A 22950-nucleotide genomic window follows, 5' to 3' on the forward strand; every position below is an offset into this window, starting at 1 on the left:
TGCTGCCTCATGGTCAACTTGTCGTCCACCATGACACCCAGGTCCCTCTCTGCGGGGCTGCTCTCCAGCAGGTCCACTCCTAATCTGTACTGGTGTCCAGGGTTATTCCTCCCCAAGTGCAGGACCCTGCACTTGCCCCTGTTGAACCTCATGAGGTTTCTCGCCGCCCAGTCCTCCAGTCTGTCCAGGTCCCTCTGGATGGCAGCACAGCCCTCAGGGCTATCAGCTACTCCTCCCAGTTTGGTATCGTCGGCAAACTTGCTGAGGGAGCACTCCAGCCCTTCATCCAGGTCGTTAATGAATAAGTTGAACAGGACCGGACCGAGAACTGACCCCTGGGGGACACCACTAAGTACAGGCCTCCAGCTGGACTCCGCACCATTGACAACCACTCTCTGCGCCCTGCCATCGAGCCAATTCCTAATCCGCCTCCCCGTCCACACATCTATCCCACACCTTTGGAGCTTGCCCAGGAGGATGCTGTGAGGGACAGTGTCAAAAGCCTTGCTCAAATCCAGATAGATGACATCCACCGCTCTGCCCTCATCTATCCAGCTAGATATTCCTTCGTAGAAGGTGATCAGGTTAGTCAAGCAGGATTTCCCCTTGGTGAATCCATGCTGGATGCTCCTGAGCACCTTCTTCTGCTCCATGTGTCTGGAGAGAGCAGCCAGGATGAGCTGCTCCATCACTTTCCCGGGAATGGAGGTGAGGCTCACCGGCCTGTAGTTACTAATGTCACGCACCAACATGGAGATGATGATTCCTTCTAGCATATATGATCTTTAGTAAAGGAAATACACAAGTAAGAAAAGTTTCTATCCTTTTGCTACACTGCTAAGCAAAGAATTAAAAAGAGATGCAGTTTATGGAAAGTACTTAATAAGGATTAATAATAATGAACTTTGAGTTGTGATTAAAATCTCTTACTTGTTGCTGTAATTTATTTTACAGATATGGCCTCTGAATGATTTTGGATTTCTACGTGCAAGTCCTAATGGCCATAGATTTCTTGACGATTAAATAACTATTTATTATTACCAGCTTTCATACTACTTTCTACTAAATCAATGGAACTATTTTTGTTTAGAATAAATACAAGTATTACCTGACAGAGGTCGTCTCTTTTGTCCTGAGATTACATCTGATGTAAAAGTTGCAATGATATATTGCCATCATCATCACCATCTGAAATGGTATGTCTTTTATTTTGTTTCCTCTGGCTATTCACAGAAAATGCTTGCATTTATTAGAAAGTTTTAGTTCTTACTATAAGATGAGGTTAATAAGTGATGGAGGAGAGAGAATGCAGAGTGAATACTGCTGTACCTCAAGAGCCACACACCAGCAATGCCTATGTTAGCAAAGGGCACCAAAACAGTTCCTGGAGATTAACAGTCAGACTCAGGATCTGATATCCTTAAATATATTTATATGGATTTTGTATGTTTCCCCTACTACTAGCTCTGGTTTGGTCCTGGACCTGCATACCTTGAGGGGCGAAAGCACAGCTTCCTGCTTCCTTGATCTTAGGGAATCAAGCTTGCAGTTGTCTAGGTAATGGAGGTGCGTTGGGATATTCAGTTCAGAAGCATCCTGCTGCTTCCAGCTTAAAGATGAATGCAGCTGCCTCTCACTCGCCCGGTGCACGGACATGCACATGCTATTTGGTACTGACAGAGCCAGCCTCCTTCCCCTGCAGTTCTCTGCCACCTCTTTCCAAGACTGAAATCCCTCCTTACGAGGAATCAATGTAGGGTAAGTCACAGATATAGCACAGAAGTCAAAAAAAAAAAGTTTGTTTTGCATTTATGTGCCTTATTCTTCACTGTCTTCAAACTATTCTCCCATATATGATTTTTCAGTAGAATTTATTAATGAGCTGTAACAACTATTTAATTTAGGAGGTGGTATTCAACCTGCAGCTGATAGAGACTAGAATTGCACGTAGTAGTCCATTCTTACCTGGGAAGGAAGTGGCATTTACAGCAGAAGATGCATTTCTGCTGAACGGAACTTAAAGTTGACTTGTGGACTTTATTTAATAAATAACTCTTTATTAAAGGAAGAAAAAACAAGCTTCATATCTGCAGACTTTTGTTAGCACTTAAGCATATTTTTTTAAGCCTCAGTGAACTTGTTCTTGCAGTGCCCTCCTTTTCTTCAACATATTTCTTAGCAGATGCTGTCCCCTTTTTGTCCACTGTCTGTGTCCAGTCCAGTGTTTTTAAAAAGTTTAACATTTAATGTGCTTGACTGCAACAATCACTGGAGAATCTCTATCACAAGAGAACATGTGTCACAACAAACCAAAGCCACCTCTTTGGTTTCACTCTCGGAGATGGTATAGCTTCCACCACATCGGCATGGAAGAGTGTAACATTGTTCATCTGTCACGAAAGAGAGGAAAAAATGCTTTAATACTTGCAAAACAAACAAAGACAAAACAATATTTTCGACTATTCACCTATTTGCTAATAACCTAATTTGTATGTATGACCTCCCCTTGCTGGATGGGGGAAATCAGTTCCTAGGTTTCATTTGTTGCTCAACATATATCTTGCTCTTGAAGTGTGTTTTAGGGCTGAGATGTCTTTAGGCCAAGCACACCGGGTCAGTGAAGCCTTTTCTTTTAAAAGAGCAAATACTAAGAAGGTGCACAGCAGTTAAACAGCCATATGTTAAAAAGACTAAGCTCCTGAAGATTTCTGAATGAGACTTGATTCTCAGAACATACCAAGAACTTTAAAGAGATCAGAAAAGCAATTAAGAACAAAATAAGGGGGTGGGGAGAGGTGTTAGTCATACAGATGTCAGCTCACAGATGGTTCTAAAATAGGCTACCATAGGGAAGAAGCATCTAACAGAAGAAAGGACAGAAGTTAGCTTCTTGCCACCCAGATGGGGGGGGAGAAGGGTAGGAAAGAAGAAATCAGTAACTGCCATCTAAAAGTCAGTCAAATAATAAAAGCTAGAGTAAAATAAATGGAAAAAGTAAAATACTGTTAAAAGGGAAAATATGTTCTTATAGGTATAAGGATACTTGTATCTTATATATGACAGAAAATGCACAGAAAGATACATGAGAGATTCAGAAAGAAACCAGGTATCTAAAAAATCACTTATGTTACAGGAAGACAGCTACGTGAAAAGAATGTCCTGTGAGCTCTCAATATCCAAGCATAACAAAGAAATGAGCTGAAGAACAAATGCACAATAAAAGCACAGCCAGTTTAGTGCCAATTCCAACTGCACAGTGCTAGTGAAACATTTCAATAGACTTGAAAGTATGTGATTGACAGGAACTAACAGAACAGGAAAAGCAGCAGATAGTAATAGGCAACAGAATAGCTAAATAAGAAAAACATTTTTTTTAGAAAGTGAAGGAGAGGGAACTAACTTCAAAGAGAAAGCTAATAATAATTAGTAGTCATAAAAACAGAAGATGATACAGGAAACAGGTATAAAGCACAAAAAAAAAAAAAAAGAATTTTTAATGACACTGAAAGGCACCGAGAACATGAAGTGAGTCACTCATACCTTCATCCCAGGACATATCCTTAAGATAAACCTGTGCATGCAGTGGCCATTCTTTTGTCAGATTATCTTCTGCAAAGAAAAGTGTGACAAATGTTCAGTTCTAATGACATACAGGTCCTTATTTCTTCTCTTTTGGTCCTACTAGAGAGTCATAGCATTAAAACTGTAGTTCGCTAAAAGTATAGTATCTCTTCATATGCCTCGGGATGTGTTTCTATACCCAGGAAAGTAAATGCTGAAGATATATTACTGTAAGAAAGACATCTCTGATATCTATTCATTCTTGCTGATCCCCCAACTTGACAATGAAATCTGGTCCAATTTTCATTTGGGAATTGAAATACCTTTCAAAAGCCTGGCTGGAGCCACACAGCTGAAATTGTGAGCCTCTGCTTACTTGTGCTTTTGAAAGGAGAAGCCAAATTAGAACCTTGTATAAGCACCAAATCCCTATTAGCGGTGCCTGTGACAAGAACACGAGCATTCCCGCACTGACAAAAAGATACTCAGAAGCAGTTTTAGAGTAGGAGTTAACATAGATTGAGCTCTGTTGCTGTATCGTCTCCTACGTTATTTCAACATGAGCTGAACTGCAGTAGGAAATTAAGCATAAAGCGTGCAATACATTTCCAGGCACCAGTTTGGGAAAGCAGGAACTTGTTTATCAGCGTTCTCACATTTGATGCACTCAGTTGCTACGCAAATTGACAGTGCAAGACTCTGCTCAACAAAACTCCAACTGCCGCAATAGAAGGTAATATCCAAAAAAGGATCTAGAAACTTGAATTTATTACACAAAACTTCATATGGAAGCTCCAGCTCCACAGACAGTATATTCCTTATCATTAAGAGAAGCTGATCCTTATCATATACACAGAAATGTTTTTGATTTGGCAAGACTCAATAGCTTAGCCCTTATTTCAGGTTCAAACGAGGATGTTAACAAGAAAATAGGTGTTCCTTCACCTGATCAGTGAGTTGTCAGTGAGTATTCTAGTTTAATAACATCAAGCCTCCTACAAGCTGTACTGTTGTGTATGTTCCATTCTAGAAGTGCCTATTGAGCACTCGATGAAAAAATAAATGAGGTTCTGAATACTTTGGGAAGGTGCTTCACCTAAATTTGTGTAATGAATAGGATTAAAACAAATCAGACACATGGGAAATAATGAGAGGATTGATAAAGCGCCTTTTACGTTTTGCTGAACTCTTTGGTAAAATGGTCGGGATTAAAAGAAAATTAGCCCATTCACACCTAATACTTATTGCTGTCAAAGAAAGCTGGAGGAAAAGGGGGTGACAGCAAGAGAGTAATGATGAAGGACACCTGGAAGACACCTATCCATCGGTCAGTTACATAAACAGAGCTATGAGCAGTGTTTGAGTTGTGGTTATACAAAGTGACAGCATCACTCTGCTCACCAGAGACACCTCAGCAGAACACTGATTAACTGCCTAACTTGTCCAAAACAAGATGTTAGATCATCTTAACTCATGCCGAGTATACTCTTGTTACCTGAAATGAGGTTGTTTTAATAGCACTTTCAGCTTCTAGCCATGAAACATAAGAACAGGGATTGTGTGAATGCTTTGAAAGCATCCACAAGCATTGCCAGAGGCTTTTCCTCCAGCAGGCCTTACGCTGAAAGGAGAGATTGCTCCTCCTCTTTCTTGTGAAGAAAAAAAAGTAGAAATCAAATTGCTGAGGTCTACTTTCAGATTCTTTTCTCCACTGCTCCACTAAGACTGTGAGAATAGTGTGAAAAGCACAAGTTCTTCTTATTTTGCTGATTGTTTTGAATAGCAGAAAGAAAAAAATGCAAAGAAAAGTGATTGTAGGAAGGATGGTGGTTTCTCAGTTTCATTTACAGGTGGCAAAAAATAAATAGGTCAGATTTCTATGTAATTATTTCAGACTCATCGTTTAGGATTTCAGAACAAATTTTTCAGGATTAAAGATGGAGGTCTGGGGCAGGTGGACTACGTGGTGCCATGAAGAAGTAACATAAAGTGGCGAGATACAAATTCATAAGGTTACCACTTACTGTGGTAAAGTTACTGTCAGAGTAATGAGGGAAGCAGCAGAGGAACTACCATCTCTCATACTGCAAATACAGCGCAGGATAAAGCCCAGTGAACACCATTTCAACTAAGTTTTTCTAATTCATTGCTGCAATTGTCATTAAAAAACTCAAGAGCGAAAATTCCTGAAAGAGTTCACTGGTTATCCTAAAAAAGTTAATTTTTAATTAATATGTTGTCTTTGGAATAAGTCTACAAGCATAACACACAACCCACTACTCACACTGCATTCACAATCATGAAGCCGGAGAAATTCATTTTCCAGCGATGAGCAGAGCTAGTTTACTTTAGCTCTCTAAAACACTAACCAATCTAAACTGCCTTAAAGACAGCACAAATAGACTTTCAGCCAATTATTTGACAGCCAGTTATTTAAACCCAAGAGGCTGGGCCTGATACGAGTTTGGGGAAATTACAAGCAAGACTACAAACGGTTTTCACAGCGTGCGTGAGTTGCTCCGTTTCTTGTGATCTTCATTATTTCATCGACATTGTTATTATCATGCATCTTACAGCCATGTGTGGTTAACGATTGCCTTAAGTAAACTGGTGTCTGATATTTATTCCGTTGCAGAAGGGAAGGGCTTCCGGGATTTTTCCCAAGCCTGGGATTGTTATGCTTGAGGTGCTTCCTGCAATGTGACGTGAGCTCGAGCTGTAAAACTCTGTGTGGAATTGAACTATTCTGAAACATATTCCTGAGCAGATACAGAAAACCATGAAGTCCTGATTGCCTATCATAACCCAAAAAACAAAATTAAGCTCACAAGAAGTACAGCCTGCCTGGCCTTGCAATCTTTGTCTGACAACAAGAGGTGAAAGGATTCTGCAGCTCCATTGTCTCAACTGCAGGATCTAAGAAAACACTGGCAAGCTCATCAGAGAGGTTTATGAGCCTGCAATTCAAAGAGATTAAAAGGAAAAAAAATCTACCGAGATTCTTTCAGCCTACAGAACAACATTAAATAACTATTAGCAGCTTGGTTCAGTAAAGCTTTACTAGAGCTCTTGCTGGGTCATTCAGAAATTGTAAAAAGAGGAAAGGTATTTAAGCTTCACTTGAGGATACAATAAATATTTCTTGGGCTATTTAGGGCTGAGTTTTAAGCGGGGAGGTGCAAGCAGTAAATGGAAATTTAACCCTTTTAACAGTTTATGATAATAGTAAGAAGTCATGACAAGATTCTTTAGCTCTTTATACTATTCTTGGATCATTTTTTCTTTAAACAGAAGTCATGAAAAAAAAACTCCAAGATACACATGGCCAGAACAAATTCAGTTTGACGTATCAACTCTGTCTCAAAAAGATTAGACAAAATCATTGATCACAGTACTCAGAATCCGAGTATGAAATTTAACTTTCCCAATAAGGTATTTATTTTTTAAATACTTAAGTTTTTTGAACATTTTACATAATTTAAAATAATCTTGCTTGCTTTTATTCAAAATTGTAAAGAAACTCTGTGTTAAGAATTCTCTTAACATAAATCTTATAAACTAAACTCACCAAGTTGTGGCAGGTGGTCCATCATTAGCTGAGGGTCTATAACTGTAAAATGCCTCGTTAGAGACAGACATACCCTTCTGTCACTTCAGAGCCACACTCAAAGCTTTATTTTAGTTTTGAAGTATTTGTAAAGAATACAGAATAAAGAATTTGCAAGGAACTAAAATATTCTGAATTCTACTTTTTTTTTCTAATACGGTAGTCAAGGTGCTCAATTGATATTTCTGCTAGCTACTAAAAGCATTTTACAGGCCAAAACATTGGAAATTCCAATTAGGTAACAAGAACTACAAGTTGTAATGTACAAGTGAAGCAAGACCAAAAGGGAAAATAATGCTAAAAAAAAAAAAGAAATGTGTTCATATATGAAAACTTCACCCTATTGATTTCCTAAGAATAAAATTAAAAAATTGAAAGTCAACAGGAGGCCTGTGCTCAAATAGGAAAATACCCATTGATTACTTTCAAATGCTGGTGCCTTATGGATACCTGTGTCCATCATCACATATAAAAAGAGAGATCCTGGAGAAAACCAATTCTGTGTCCAGTTTTGGCCTGCCCATCCTGGAGCAAGTGGGTGAGATCCTGGAGAAAACCAATTCTGTGTCCAGTTTTGGCCTGCCCATCCTGGAGCAAGTGGGTTATCAACACGGTCAGGGCTGGGGCACCTGCCATAGAGGGAGATGCTGAGGACCCTTTGCTTGTTCAGGGGACATTCTTGTTCACAGCTACCTAACAGCAGGGAATAGAGAAGATTTGTGAGACACAAAGTAGAGGGATAAGAGGCAAAAGGCACGAGTTGCCAAAAGGGAAATCCTGACTGGCTAAGGAAAACATTTTTAAACTGAAGAATTGAAACAGACTGTCCAGAGCAGCTGTGCAGGCTGCATCTGCGGAGATATTTAAGATTTGACTGGACACAGTCTGAACAAGTCTTCTAATGGAGATGAAATTTCCATCCTAACTAAACCTAATTGTTTATTCTTTTATATGCAACAAAATCACACTTTTAGGCCCCAGATAACTTCTGATGCTAAAAATATAAATCAAAGCCTATGAGAGCTAAACTCATTGAAAAGCATTTGTTAATTATTATACTGCATATTCATTTTTTCTAAACGGGAAACTGAATGAAAAATGGAAATTCCTTAAGCTGCAAATCATTTGAAGAAAAACACCCCTTTACTGCAGGTAAACTGTGATCCAGCTTTTTGCCTCTCCCCTAAATTTTTCACAGAGACTGGAAGCACAAGATGAAAGACTACTCTTATGTCATGACCAACGTGGCAAAACAAGGAGTTATAAAAAAACATCCACAAAACATCCCCCCTAAAAAAGCAATTATTTTAAAGTTTCCAGCAAGGTTTGGATAAGCACCTGACCCAAACCTCTAATCAGTTTGAGCTTGGTCTATTGCAGACCTTGCTCTATTGCAGTTTGAGCTTGGTCTTAGTAGCAGAGCTTCAGAGATTATTTAAGATGAGAGGATATTGTTATTCCCAATGATTCAGGGAAAAAAAAAAAAGAAAAAAAGGCCATGGAGCCCTTCTTTGGCCACTAATTTCTTTGCTGAGGAATTAAACATGACTTCATGCAATGACATACAGACAAACAAGCAAATCTGTGCAATGGAAAAAAGACCACAGTTCAAAGGCCGCCTTCCTGACTGGCTGCCATACACGTGTGCACACTGGCATCATTCAGATTCCTGCTTCCTAGCTTGAAAAATGTTGCTCTGTGCTCTATTTTCTGCCCCGTTCCCCTTAGCCACTGTCTTGGTTCCTTTGTTTCTGTGAGCGTTTACAGCAGCGCCGATGCATTTGTCTGGAATTGTGATTTCAGAAGTAACTTGACAGCAGGCAGACAACTCGAGTTGACTTTATTTCATCATCATTCGGCTGCCGCAAAGAATGCAGCAACACTGCACAAACATGTTACATGTTTTGCTTGGTTTAAAACACTGGGCCCTCTATGAACAGGACCTTCTACATGAACATATATCCCATCTTCCAAATATGCAGTGCATTTTCAAAGCAGCATTCAAATGTACTATTTATTTTCCCTTTTTTACTAAGTATTTTTGCAGTCTTGAGATGGCTGTTTAGGAGAAATCACTTGAATGCAAAAGCATCTCACTAAAATAACACAGAATAAATTCAATTGAAACTAAGTTATAGTAAGATTCTTTAATAGCATGGGAAAACAAAGTAGGTTATTAATTCTTGATGCAGTTTTCTGGACCTCGATGGATAAAGTTGACCTGAGAAAATGAACACGTCATCTTCAGTTTTTGAACTTCAGGTAAATTTCCCTACATCTGTGAAGGACTTGAATGAAGTATTCAATGAAATATTTCATTTTTCCTGCTTACATGTAGTTTGTGAAAATGGATGACACGTTTTATGCTTTGCTTTGCAAAGCAAAGAGTACAACAAAATGAGAGGGGAGCAGATATCCCTGACTCCCTGTTCTGCCATTAAATCTTTTTTTTTCCAGTAAGCTTGAAATGATAATTCATCATGATAATCAGCATCCTAATTATCATATGATGTTCTGTTTACATTCAAGAAAAGAAATTAACATCAAATCCCTTACATTTTTAAAAATTGGGGAAAAAAAAATGTTCAGTAATTCTCTTTCCCCCACCTTCTTTTCCAAACCTGTCACAAAGGCTGAAATACAAGATTGTTTAACTGGAGAATTCTGCCTGGGTATATACAGCTCTATACCCTCCTTTTCATCGCGCAGCGCTGCGTATCTGCTAGAATGACTGAACCTTTGTCTCGCGAAGCCCTGGTATCCGCAGCAGCAGAGGAGTTAAAAACCAGCACAAGAGAGGAAGGGCTGATGGTGTGCCAATGTACAATGGCAGCGAATTCAATAACAAGCTGCAGAGACAGTGGGCTTTTATCAGACACATTCAAAAGTGGTGGTGGCTACACGTCAATGCTGGACCCGAGTGTGTTACTGCAGAGTGCGACTGAGTGTTTTCCCCACAGGCAATACACTATTATTGACTCCCCCCATTAACATGTAGGGTGGATATACATTTATTGAAGGTTCTAATGGAAGGCTGAGGGACTCCTATCCCGAGGCCAGAGCAGAAAGACAGCCTATCACTTCATGTAATGGTAGTCCATGTGTGACAGACCTGACCTACATTTCCCCCCTTTCTTTCTCACAACAGCCTGTCACTGTTTTAAGAAGCTATTTTCTGAGAGGTATAAAAAGAAAGGCAGGCTAGAGCTGCCTGGTTAATGTGTTATATTGAAATATTATTTATAAACCTGCTTTAAAAAGGCGACTTTAGATTACACATGAATTATGAAGGCTACCCTGACACACAGACACAGAAAGAATCTGCTTTAATGATTCCGAAGTGCTTATAAACCCTCATGTACTGAACAAGAGGTATAAACTACATAATACCTCTATCTAAAACACTGCAACAAAATACAACGTAGGACTTAAATTTAAGAAAATGAGAGCACTTAATGAAGCTGCTTTAATATAGTAAAAGAGAATAAACTCTGTAATTGGTCTAACTCATATTCATTAAAATTAATAGAAATACCACCTAATATTTTGTGGGAAGTAGTTCAACGTGCTCACTAAGTAATGTATGTGCAGCAAAAGCTCTAAATAATGCATCCACATTTGAAAGTGGGACGTGAGCAAAAGCAGCGTTTGGTTTGGCCAGAAACCGCCTTTTAAACCACCATCTAACTCGTGCGCCCAGAGCCCGCTTTGAAGGGCCGCCGCGGCGGCGGCAGCCTCCCTGGCAGGAACCTACCGCGCTGCTGCAGGTCATACTCTTTTTTTGTCTCCTCGTTGCCTAGAATTTTCCACGCTTGATCAATTTCGATGAACCTCCGCACGCGCTCCTGCACTGCTCCCGCTGCCACGTCGGCGCTCTGCTTGTCTGGGTGATACTGCCAATCACAAAAAGATGGGAGAAAGTTGAGGGGAGTGGAAGTGAGCGGGGTGGAAGCGGAGCAATCAATAATGCATTTGATATTCAGTTAAAAGGATGGAGAAAAGGAGAAGGTCTGAACCAAGGTGCCAGAGAAAGGGAGACAACAACGCTGGGCACAGGAGATTCCTGCCAATTTAATTAGACCGCTGAAAGAGCAACAAAGCCACCAGTGGCACAAATGTCACCGTGTGCACTGACGGCATTTTCTGGATAATTTGCTGATGGAATCATTGGTCTTATGGACAATTTACCTAGAGAGAATGACTAACACAAACAGAAATAGGTACATGCAAAGAACTACGACATGGGAACAAGAGGAGCTGCTGTAGGTGCGAGCAGCTCTCTTTAAAAGAGAACATGGAGCTGATTTAAACAAGGCCACTGATGCTCAGTGGAGTCTATTACAGACAAATCGAACGCTGGATTAGGTGCACCTGTTTTATTGATTTAAATACCAAAAGGAATATACATGATCAAATATAGTTCATAATAAATGCAAATCTATTTTTGAAAATATGCCTCAACATCTTTCATTTCTTCCAGTTCAGTGAATCAATAGCCCTTCCAAATATTTAAAGTCATGGATCACTGGCTACAGAATTGTGTCATTTTAGTTAAGAAATGGTTATTCAAGGACATTGCTAAAAGAACACACACGTTGCATAGGCAAAAGTAATTTAATTGGAAACACATTTTCTTTACCAATGGTAGTACTGATCCTGAACACACTACTGACTTTTGGGTCTAATATCTATTGAAATGTAACCTTAAACGTTCCATCTTCCTATGAGTTTAATTCATCTAGATGCTTTTTATTTGTTTTATTTTTAAATGTCCAGCACAAAGGATGAAGCAACAAGAAACAGTATTAAAGACAAGACAGCTGTGACAGCATAAGATGCATTGCTCTGCATCATAAACCAAGATATCACATGTTCTGGAGATTTCATTCTTGCCCTTGCGAACTTTGGTAGCACCTAAAGGCTCCCTTAGATTTTACGACGTAGAATGCCTGTTCCACAAGTGCTTGAGCAAATTTCTCATAATCTGAGTCCCCTTGCTATTAGTTTGTAATTAGTTCTAGAAATTAAACATCAGAATTTGAAGGTGCCACTTCCACTGGAGTCTCTTTGCTCACTGACACATGCAACTATCATTGGCACTGATGGTATTATCTAGAAAACTCCCCCAAACCACAAACAAATGGATCCTACAAGCAGAAAATCCACCTTTGACCTCATTTTTTTCACATCTACTTTTCCATGTAAAACTAGTATCTCTGCAAGCTCATTTTTGCTCCGTTACAGAACAAGCTCTCTGCATTCAAGACTGAGGACTGGCATGTAGCTTGCTAAAAACTGGCTGAAGGGCAGCTGGGAGCTCAGGTGCATCTTTCAGATATCCCTTTTTCATCTCCTCAAGAAGGACAGAATTCTCAGGCATAAACAAGTCAACAAATTTTGGTCACAGCCTTTAGTCACTGTATTCTATACAGCTAACAAAGAAGTGAGTAATTATACCTTTGTTTTGACGACACTAAATTCACACCATGCTCTCACAGCATGCACCAAGTGAAACTACTACTTAAACGACTTGGTTTTAGGCTGTTTTTATGAATTGCCTTCCATTTTTAACAACATTTTCAAACACTGCAGCCAGATTGCGGACCTTAATTGTGACAGATCAGTCCTTTAACCAATACACTAGTCAGAAGTAGTCAGACTGCATTAAAGACTTGCCTGGTTTCCTTTTAGCCACACTACCTCTTTTAAGTACATTTGATTTATGCATCCACAAACTATACCTCAAAGCAACAATACAAACAATGATGCTTAAACATATGTGAAATATTTTTTCAATAATAAAACTTGGATCCACCCCCAGTGTTTTATGGATCTATATTAGTTATCAATGATTAGTTATCAATATACAACTAGCTTATAGAGGGTTCTACTACTGAAGAAGAGAAACAAGCTACTTTTGTCTCTGCTGTATAAAAATATTCTTCCTTTTTCTGTTGGGCTTCTCCTCCAATGACAGCGATTTGTTTCTCTCCAGACACAAAAGAGGTGTCTGGGTGTCTCTTTTTCAGTTGTTTGAGACCCTGTTTCAGTCAGTACAGATGTCAACCACAGTGAACACCTTACCAAAATTTCAACTAACATACTAAAATCTGAAGCTTATACTCTGTCTGTATCCATTTCAGATACTGCCAACCCTGTTCCTTCGCTCGATATCTTCACCGATACTTGTTTTTTATACTCATCCTTTCACCTCTCTAGCATGGAAACAGCCAGGGATTTCTGATATGGTTTGAAGGAGGTAAATCTGAAAGAAGTTTCTGATCTCTTCTTCTTTTCCTGTCAGCCTTATTTCTGAATTAGGTTAATCTCAGCTGCAAATGTGTACAAGCTCCCTAATGAAAACTGACAAGTCTTTTCTCTGTTCAACCTATCTCCCTGTACCCTAAATTATTAGCTTGTGTCTCCTTCTGTGCATCCAGTTATAAGTTGTTACTCAAACTGTTAGAGCCACCCAATGTCTCCTGCAATCTCATTTCTCAATAATTGTGCAAATTATCTTCCAAAGTGTCATTCATGCCTGTCACCTGGGCACTATTTTCAGCTGTATTATTGCACTTAGGCTATATTTAAATCTTCCCGGCTCTTTATGCATAATGTTTTTAAGCTGCAGTAATTCCTTCTATACAACTAAGCTTTTTAACTGAGCTCTTCCATATCATGTCTTGACAAATGCAATCTTTCCACTCATATTCATTCAGGAAGCTACAGGAAAAAAAAATCTTAGCATGATGCTTTGACTGTGTCATTAGTCTTCATACTATTCTCTCCTACCTAAACTGATCCAGGTTACATATTTCCATCTCCCCTTACTAAGTTTTCAAGGAAGTCGCACTGTGTTTTTATCATGCTGGCTGTGACACAGTAACTCTTTTGGAAACGGTATCCCAGAAAAGCCTGGAGAAACTGCCTGTGCAGCAAAACTGTGCTAATGCCTTCACTGTTTCGTGTCTTTGTGTCTGCTCCCTTTTGTTTATGTCTAGCTCTTAAGCTTTTTGTGGCAAGAATATTTGTCTTGCGACATTTCTACAAGTGCGAGTAGAACAGAAGGTTGAGTGTGACATGTTGATTAGTCAGTTCCTATATGTTTTTTGTTTTGGAGATACACAGTAGGTATCTAACTCCAAGACCTGCCATGGAAACACTGTAGAAAGTGATTTTCAATATTTCTCTTTCAGCCTTTTTACATGCGAGTCAGAGATGGTGGAGGTGGACCAGCATATGAGAGATCATCTATTCCCTTGCATTCTGCCAGGGCAAGATTTGAGAGTTCTGCTTAAAAGTTTCCAAGGAACACACCCACCCACACCAGTCAGCACTAAGGAATTAGCTAGAGCTTTGCTAACAGCTACTTTTTTTTTAATTGAGATAATTTTAAGTTGTTTTAATTTTGTTGCCTCCCAAGCCTTTCAGTTGTTTTTCTTTCTGAATTTGCATCAACACATTTTCAGGCAGCTCAGTCAGCAAGCCAACATGTCACAGATCATGTGAGCATATAGAAATACAGTATGTTGTAATGTACAGCTGTGTAAGCAGCATATTTACACATTACATTTTTAATGCCTTTCTTTTGTATAGCTTAAATAGTACAGGCATGAATTTTCAGAAAATATTTTCCAAGGAATTAAGTTGCGTCTCTGTTTTACAGATGGATGGAGATGGTGGATACTATAGATCAAATGCACTGTTTCATTTGTCTAGATAGATACATATAAACATATATAGTAATCTTTGCTAACTACTACTCCTGCTACTACTTAATAGGACTTTACTAAAGATGTTTATCTGAATATGACAGAGGGAGGAGAGAAAGGAGAAAGATGTTATGTCTAACCACTTTTTTATACCTGTAATAGTTGAAATTTGTTAGCTTCTTTTCATTGCTGAAGGCTGTCTGAAATTTGTATTGCTTTAAAGTATATGATACTTAGTAGTTACTGTCAGTATTAAAAAGTAGTTTAAAAAAAAGAAAAAAGACAGAAGTTAAAAAATTGAAAGTGGAAATCAGTTTCTTACACATACGAGACTGCTAACTCTCCTGACACTTGTCACAAGTCTCACATCACCACAGTATTTCTTCAAGATACTACCTCTTCATGGAAGGGTTAAATTTTCTTTTCAGGTTTTCAAAATCTCTGACAATTTCTGGGAGGAAAAAAACACAACCTCAACATTCAAAGTTTAAATTTAAAAAAAAAACCACAGTTAAACACTAAAACTAGAAGACTGTTTATATTTTTAACGAACAGAAACAGACTAATACGAATTTAGATTCATACCTTTTTCAGTTACAATATAATTTCTTATTTTACTTTTCCAAAATATCTGCTTGATGTTATTTAACCCTGACCAGTTTGTCTTATGTTTTAAAATCCTCTAGACTGTACATTTCAGCCATTTGGGTATAACAGTGAACAGGATACCAACTGGCAAACATACTCTGAAATAGTCTGAATTACGTCTCTATCATTATTTAAATATCTGAATGGTTGGAAAACATTCATAATACATTTTTAGAATGCAGGGAAATTAATTGTATTTCATTATGTTAATTTATTGATTACAAAATCCAAAACAAGGAAGGAAGCAAGCAAATTTATTCTCTTCCGATTACCAGAAAGGTATGGATGTTTAATTCACCAATTAAACAACTTACAGACTTGATCTGAAAATTATTTAGGGCCCACCATATATTGATGGGATCCCAGGTTTCTACTCGTCTGTTACCTTCTCCCTGATCCTGGCATTTCATTATTACCCAATACATGCAAATCAACTGTTGCCTTTCTGCTTCACAATCATCCTGAAAAGAACTGAACAGTTAAACACCTTTCCAACCATACTTTATGACCTCATGGGGTGCTTGCTCTCTAGACAATACTGATATTTTTATTATACTATATAGCAGATAGATGGTTTTCACCCATGTTGTTTATATACCAGGCTGCTACCAACTGCTACCTTCATGATCTATTCTTCCTCTTCTATGAAGAGCGATCCTTTCTGCACTTCATGAACTGCAAAATACAATCCTGTACTACGTGGAAGTTAAGAAGCATTTGGTCAACCACTGTAATGATATTGAACCTCAATAAACATACCAAAAGACCTGAAGAACCCTCATTCCAAGAGCTGCCCTATATATCTGGTTGAATAAATCAAGCAAGACAGAGGTGACACCGTAAGGTCCCTATCCTCTTAACACTCATACAAGTTGCTTAACTTTATGCAATAAATGCAAGGGGGTTGATTGATTTTAATCAAATTTAAATTAGCAAGCTAAAAACCTCTAGTAAAATCAATTTAATGTACACAGTTCTTACTGGTGCTAATGAATTTATTCCTCAAAAGAAATTAATATCTACCCAGTGAGACTCAACTTAATACAAGAGATTATTGGTGAGGCAGAGGTAAGCATACAGACATTGATTTTACGCTAAATTTGGAATCTCTCACTTAACTGTGGAATATATAACTGAATGACTCTCTATAATTAAACTTTTACTTAGTAACTACTTTTCCACATAACAAATTGAAAAGAATGATACTTAGAACAGTACGTAAAAAAAAAAAAATTATTTCCTTTTATAATTACTTAAAACATTCTTGTGACTCATTTTGCCCTGTATGTAAAGATATTCAGCTTAAAGAAGGAAAAAAAAAAAATCTTTAAAAAGCATCACATCTCAATCCATACTAGAAAACAGGATGCTTTAATTACTACTGTTTCTGCCCTTGTCTAATTTAATTATGAAAGAAAGGCTCTAATTTATTAAAATATTAAGTTAGTTGGTATCTGTAAAAATTATAATTACTTATTTTTAAATGATTTTATGTAAAAGAATATTTTTTCTATTCTTTCTGACTGAAGTAGATCCACTTTAAGTGATTCTAGAAATGAAATATGGAGTACTCTCCATTCAATTGCCATGGCTTTACTTGCCCTACTTTTCAATATTTCCGGCCAAGCTGTCAAACATTTGGAAAACATTCTACAGAAAATGAAAAGTAGTATTAAAAGAAAATGAACCACACAACTGCATTAAAATTAGGCCTCTCGCTCTCCCAAGATAATAATTTCAGAGACGCTTCAGACTTTTCAAATTTTATTATTCATCTTTCAGATTTCTTTTCCAAGGCAAATTATTAAGGCTCTAAAATTCAAATGTGAAAACTGAGCTAAAAGAAAAAACGATTAGACTATTCTAGATATAATACTATGAGCCAAAGGGACCAAGTTAACAACAGTTATAGAATAGTAATTTTGTAAATTAAACCATCAAATTAAAAAAGATTTTAAACACGGAAATTCTCTACTTTAAATAGGGAATCACTTTGACAAATCAAATGAAAACTGATTCAATCTAGATGCAAATCTCAAGGTTTTTATTTTTTCAGGTTCTGAGTGCCGTATGCCCTAATATTTCAACAGTATTATTTACCTGCACTGAAACACCCCTGCACTTTTGCAGTCTACCTTTAATGACTAAATCCAAGTAACAAATAAGAGTGAACTTTGTGTCTCTTTGCATCTTTGCATCCTTTTCCCATTTCCCTATATTAGACATACAATAATAGTTACAATGAATTTAGAGCCTGTTTAACATAATGCAGTCAGAGGAAGATTTCCAGAAAAGTATGAATTATCCATTTACCTTTTCTATTACTATTAAAAGAACACAGCTACGATGAAAGGAGACCATAATGCTCTTTTAATACACTAGAATTCCCCATGGAATTTGTAGAACAACCTGAATTTATATTCCAAAGAAACAAGCAGTGATGAAAGATACTACGGTCAAGGAGGAGGGACTCAAATCAAACATTACAGAAGAGGCAGTGCTTCATCATCTGATGAAGATACCATTTTTGATGAATGACAGAATTGGATCAACAGTGCAGACAGAACAGGGAGAAGTTAAAAAAAAAAAAACACAGTTAAAGGACTTGCTGGATTACCATCACAAAAAAATGGAAATCATCATGGATAAGGATGTGGTTCTATGACAAAACAGCAGTGAGCATCAGTGACATCCATTTCTGCTGATAGAGGAGTTGGATAAGTGACAGCCAGGGGCAAGAGAAGAATCAGGTAACTGGCTGTTCAGAAGAAGAAAAGAATGCGAGAGAAGGAAAGGATGCAAGTGGTCAGCATGAGAGAAACCCAAGCCACGATCTTCCCCCAGTATGACTAAACCTATGGCTAGAAAGCCAACAGAATGAAATTGTGCATGCTGATTGGAACTACATTATACAAGTTAATAAGTTGTCCTTTAAAAATCTTATTATCGGTATTTATGGGTGCAATCACATTATCTTCCTGTATCAAAAGCTCAATATAGTGCCAACATATTCCAATCTCAGAGTCAGAATTCTCTCTCAAGGACATATATGACATTTGATTAATAAGTCACACCTAATATTTTATTATAATAACCATGAATTATTTTTAATACAAAATTGGCATAAGTGGGCAAACATTAGAGAAAGCCTGACACACATCCTTGGTATATACCAAGTTTAGCAACAAGCTAGTGTGCTGTGCTAAATGACAAAATGCACATCACTACTAGTATATGCCCTGAAATATAACAAAGCCCAGGTCTTTTAACAAAACAATAAGCCAAAATGCAGGTGATATCATGAACATAACTATATCAAACCTGCAAACGAATATCTTCAAATATTTTCTAAATCAATGTTTTATGCCATCTTTATACATTTTCAGTTATGCTTGTTATTATATACAGGTTAAGCTAACGAGGTCAGGACACAAAAAACTGTCAGATGTTCTCATCCGACAGAAGTATTCATAGATCCATGCAAATTTGTCTGTAGACTACAGAGCTCATCATAACACTTCACATCATATTAAAAGACCACTGAAAGACAGTCGACATTAAAGCAGCATAACATTAACCAGTTTTGCCCTATTTAATTTCCAACTATAGCCCATGAATTCTTGTTATATTTCCCTGCCTTTCTGAAAAATCAGAGTAAATTTAATGCCAGGCTGGCTGTTCTTCAGAGGAAAGTCCTTTCCTCTTGCTTACAATGTATGTACCAGTTTCCTTGCCAGCCTTGCCAGTAAATCTCACCCTTGACATAGAGTGTCTGTTCATATGCAGCTTTTGGCCTCTCTTCCATAAACACCAACAAAGGGACCAATTAATGAAAACTTTGTTGGTACCTTCTGCAAGGCAGACAGTCATCCACTGGGAACGTCAATACTCATTTCACACAGGCCAAATGGTTGTTCTGTGGTAGCAATTAAGACACCATCAGCTCTGGCGAGATTCAAACCAACGACAAGAACCTGCGTAGATCTGACCAAATGACCACAAATTAATAGTAACAAACTTCTAAAGACGGGCTCGATTGCGCCATATAATTGTATTAATTTCTCTCACTATCTATAGATGACACATTTTAAGAAAGAAACTCCTCAAGCAAGATTTATTAATCTGACCATATGATCACAATGTTCAAACCACATTTGTAAACATTTAAGAAATCAAAAACTCATCCAAGGTCATTTCAAGAATCAAATCAATACAGAAGGGTGACATTCTGAGTAGCTGTACTCATCTTCATTTTCTTTACCCACAGAAAGCTAATAAATCCCACAGGTTTGCAATGAACTTTAGACAACATCAGTGGAGCATCCCTTCTTTCTAAAAATACATTTGAAAAATCAAAGTTTTGTTGCTTATAAGACTTTGATCCAGAACAACCTATCAGAAAGTCTCACGGTACAGATTAGGAACCTGAGCATCACAGCTTGTGGAAAAACCTTGTCTCAGTGGAAAAGTTCCCACTGACTTGGGGTTTCTGACCGCAGGTATCCTCCATGAAATCCAGGCCCTTAGGCAGTTTTAAGTGTGCTGGTCAAGGCCTCAAAATTCATGACACTATTACAAAATGAAGCATTTTCTCTCCATCAGTCTCCAGGCTCAACAACTTTGTGTTTAGAACTGTGCAAGGCATTAAGCTTGTGTATTTGGAATTCTACAGTTAAGCCTAAAATAATGAAGAACAGTGGAGTTCCCTTCCTACCCCCCAAAAAATTTTGCTAATATACAATTCTATACTATGCCATTATAAGGCTTCGACAGTATTTTTAATTAAATTATTCACTATTTACTGAAAGTTCCAGACTAGTGAATAGAGCATAAAAATACAAAGCTGAACAGTGTCGCTGCTGGACACTGCACAAAAGAGAAACACTATAATGAAATTACAACATGCCTCAACTATGTAATTATATTTAAGGTTAAAGCAAACTGAATCCAAATGATCATTTACTCTGCTTATGGCCACAGTACAGAACCTATACAGACTAGCTGCTACTAGGTTGAAATCTGTTTTTTTTTTCCCTTGCAGAATCCATTTTGTAATGGATTTACTTAAAAATAAAAAGTTGACTCCTTCATACTTTGTAAATTACATAATTGTTCATGAAATTGGAATGTGAAATTTTGGATAATTACATGCAAAAGAAGCATATACATTAGCCACCTTTGCTGATCAAATAAAAAGGTCACAAACATGCACTTCATCCCCACCATGTGGCACTCACTGGAAGGTCAGAGAAAGAAGCCATTTTCCAACTGTATCATGTGAAATCATTAAATCAGGTCAAGAGAGAAAGAACAAACAAATAATTAAATAAATAAAAAGAACTACTCTACAATAATACTTATATAAGGCACTTTTATTCAAGAGCTCTAAAAAGGTGAAAGGTTTATTTCAAGGAAAAAAACGAGAAATTTAAACGGATAGAGAAAATACATTCATTTAAAAAAATATATTTGCTTAAGGACATATTTTTTCTCCTACTGTGGGAAAAAAAAAGGAGAATTTCTGAATGAGCAATATGAATTATCAATATATTTTGACATATGAATGAAGCTAATTATCAGTACCTCAATAAATCTTGAAAGACTCAAAAGTGCTTTTCAATTCCAAGCTATTCCATTTTCCATTGAAAAACTATTACAAATACATAATAGGGGACTAACTATAGTTGAACCACAAAGCCTTGTGGTCCTACCTGCTTTCAACTCAAAATTATTCTAGTTGCCTTCCTATCACATAAGCCATCAAAAATCTTACTGGTCTTTATTATCACTCTGAAGCAGGGCAAATAAAATGACAGAATTTAAGATTTATTTAATCTATTTTGACAATCACCTCGTTCATAAAAAAACCACAACGCAAATGAAAGCCTATGTGACTTCTGAGAGCAAGACTCCTACAAAACAAAGGCTTGATAGTTATTTCTCTGTCAACAGCTAAGTATTCCTAGCTTTCCCCAGCTTCATGAGGGAAGTGTTCAGCAGTGAAGACTAGGGCTAACCAGGAAAATAAATAAATACATATATAGATTCAAAAAGGCTTTTTACAGCCTTCATTTTGCACATAATTGTGTTGCGTGCAGCCATCCTGAAGCAACATTACACATACTGCGGTGGCCTATGTGGTTCATCAGGTATTAATTAGGTAGCATGTTCTGTCAACACTTTCATGCTCCTCTTATATTAATTGATCATTCTGCCAAATTAATACAATGCAAACACCAAGTTCCTTAAGCTCCTTTACCTGTGAGAAACAAGGATGGGGTGGGGAGCAAGGAAGGACCTCCGAAAAGGCACAACTCTACTACCATTCATCTAGAACCAGATGTGGAGCAACAATAGAAACCCTATGCTCAAAGGTTAATTATGCTCAGGCTCAAGAAAATGTTGGCAGAAGTATACTGTTCTTTTTTTCCTCATGTATATAAAACAAATAAACAGATTTTTAAAAAACTCACACAAGCACAAGAGAATATATTTCATCCAACAGGCAATATTAACTTCATAAGCCGTTATCATTTTTGACAAAGACTGCAAATTTAAAGAAATTTAACCATTAATAATATACATCTCATCAACATACTTGCAGCAATGTTCACTGTTAGATTGCTTGCGTAAGAAAACAAGTCATGAATATTGTCCAAAACCAACAGTATTCTAATTACAAGAAAAGTCCAGACAACAGCTGCCTTTAAAGTCACATAGAGCCAGAATAACTTTGGATCGGTATTTTACAAACAACCTAAGAAATAGGGTTTTTTTCTCCATTTATTACACTGCAATAAGTATTGTGGAAGACATATAAAAAACCTCACAAAGCAGTTGCCAAATACAACACACTACTGCCACCTAATGCTTACTAGAAGGTTACATTAAAAATATTTCATTGTTTGCACTACACTAGCATTATGAAACAGAGATCAAAACAAGGTAAGTTTATTGCTGTTTAGGATTTGCCTCTTTTTTCCCCCCTTATAAGTGTTCTACAGCAGACTGAGGTTATCATATCCTTTCATACATGAAGAATAAAATATGATGCAAGTTCTTTGACTTGGAAGACTCAAAGACTCAAAATGTTTCATTTGCAAAGGTATCAGAACTGTTTAATACATATTTCCTTTGGATATCCACATTTATGTATGAGGACATTCACTGGATCAGGTGACACTTTGTTTACATTTTTGTAGACTAACCCCTACTACGTAACTAACACAATTCAATACTGAAGAGCTTCACAAAGCAAGAATTTGTGCGTGTGTGTGTGTGTGTGTGTGTGTGTGTGTGTGTGTGTGTGGAGGCGGGGGCAGAATTTGTGGCTTTATTGTGATAACTTAGCACAAGACATAATCACTTTGCCAATGCTTTTTATTTCCATGATTTTGCAACAAAGCATTTCCTCTGAAACTT

At 37.5% G+C, this 22950-nt stretch overlaps 2 protein-coding genes across 4 annotated transcripts in view; one reads left to right on the forward strand and one right to left on the reverse strand.

Annotated features, from left to right (window-relative positions):
- Positions 1–1111, forward strand: part of IMMP1L (inner mitochondrial membrane peptidase subunit 1) — a 28416-nt gene extending 27305 nt beyond the window's left edge. For both annotated transcript variants that reach the window (XM_026041228.1, XM_026041227.1), the window contains exon 6: positions 955–1111. In XM_026041228.1, the coding sequence (XP_025897013.1) occupies positions 955–1023 (69 nt within the window). In that variant the 3' untranslated portion in view covers positions 1024–1111. The remainder of the gene's footprint in view (positions 1–954) is intronic.
- A 938-nt stretch (positions 1112–2049) lies between these two features.
- DNAJC24 (DnaJ heat shock protein family (Hsp40) member C24) overlaps positions 2050–22950 on the reverse strand; it is a 29858-nt gene continuing 8957 nt past the window's right edge. For both annotated transcript variants that reach the window (XM_026041243.1, XM_026041244.1), the window contains exons 3-5: positions 10923–11061; positions 3541–3609; positions 2050–2390 (exon numbers count right to left, since the gene is read on the reverse strand). In XM_026041243.1, coding sequence (XP_025897028.1) covers positions 2266–2390; positions 3541–3609; positions 10923–11061 — 333 coding nt within the window. In that variant the 3' untranslated portion in view covers positions 2050–2265. The remainder of the gene's footprint in view (positions 2391–3540; positions 3610–10922; positions 11062–22950) is intronic.

Source organism: Nothoprocta perdicaria, unplaced genomic scaffold, assembly GCF_003342845.1.
Source record: "Nothoprocta perdicaria isolate Ctin4 unplaced genomic scaffold, notPer1 scaffold_28, whole genome shotgun sequence".
NCBI classification, from domain to species: domain Eukaryota; kingdom Metazoa; phylum Chordata; class Aves; order Tinamiformes; family Tinamidae; genus Nothoprocta; species Nothoprocta perdicaria.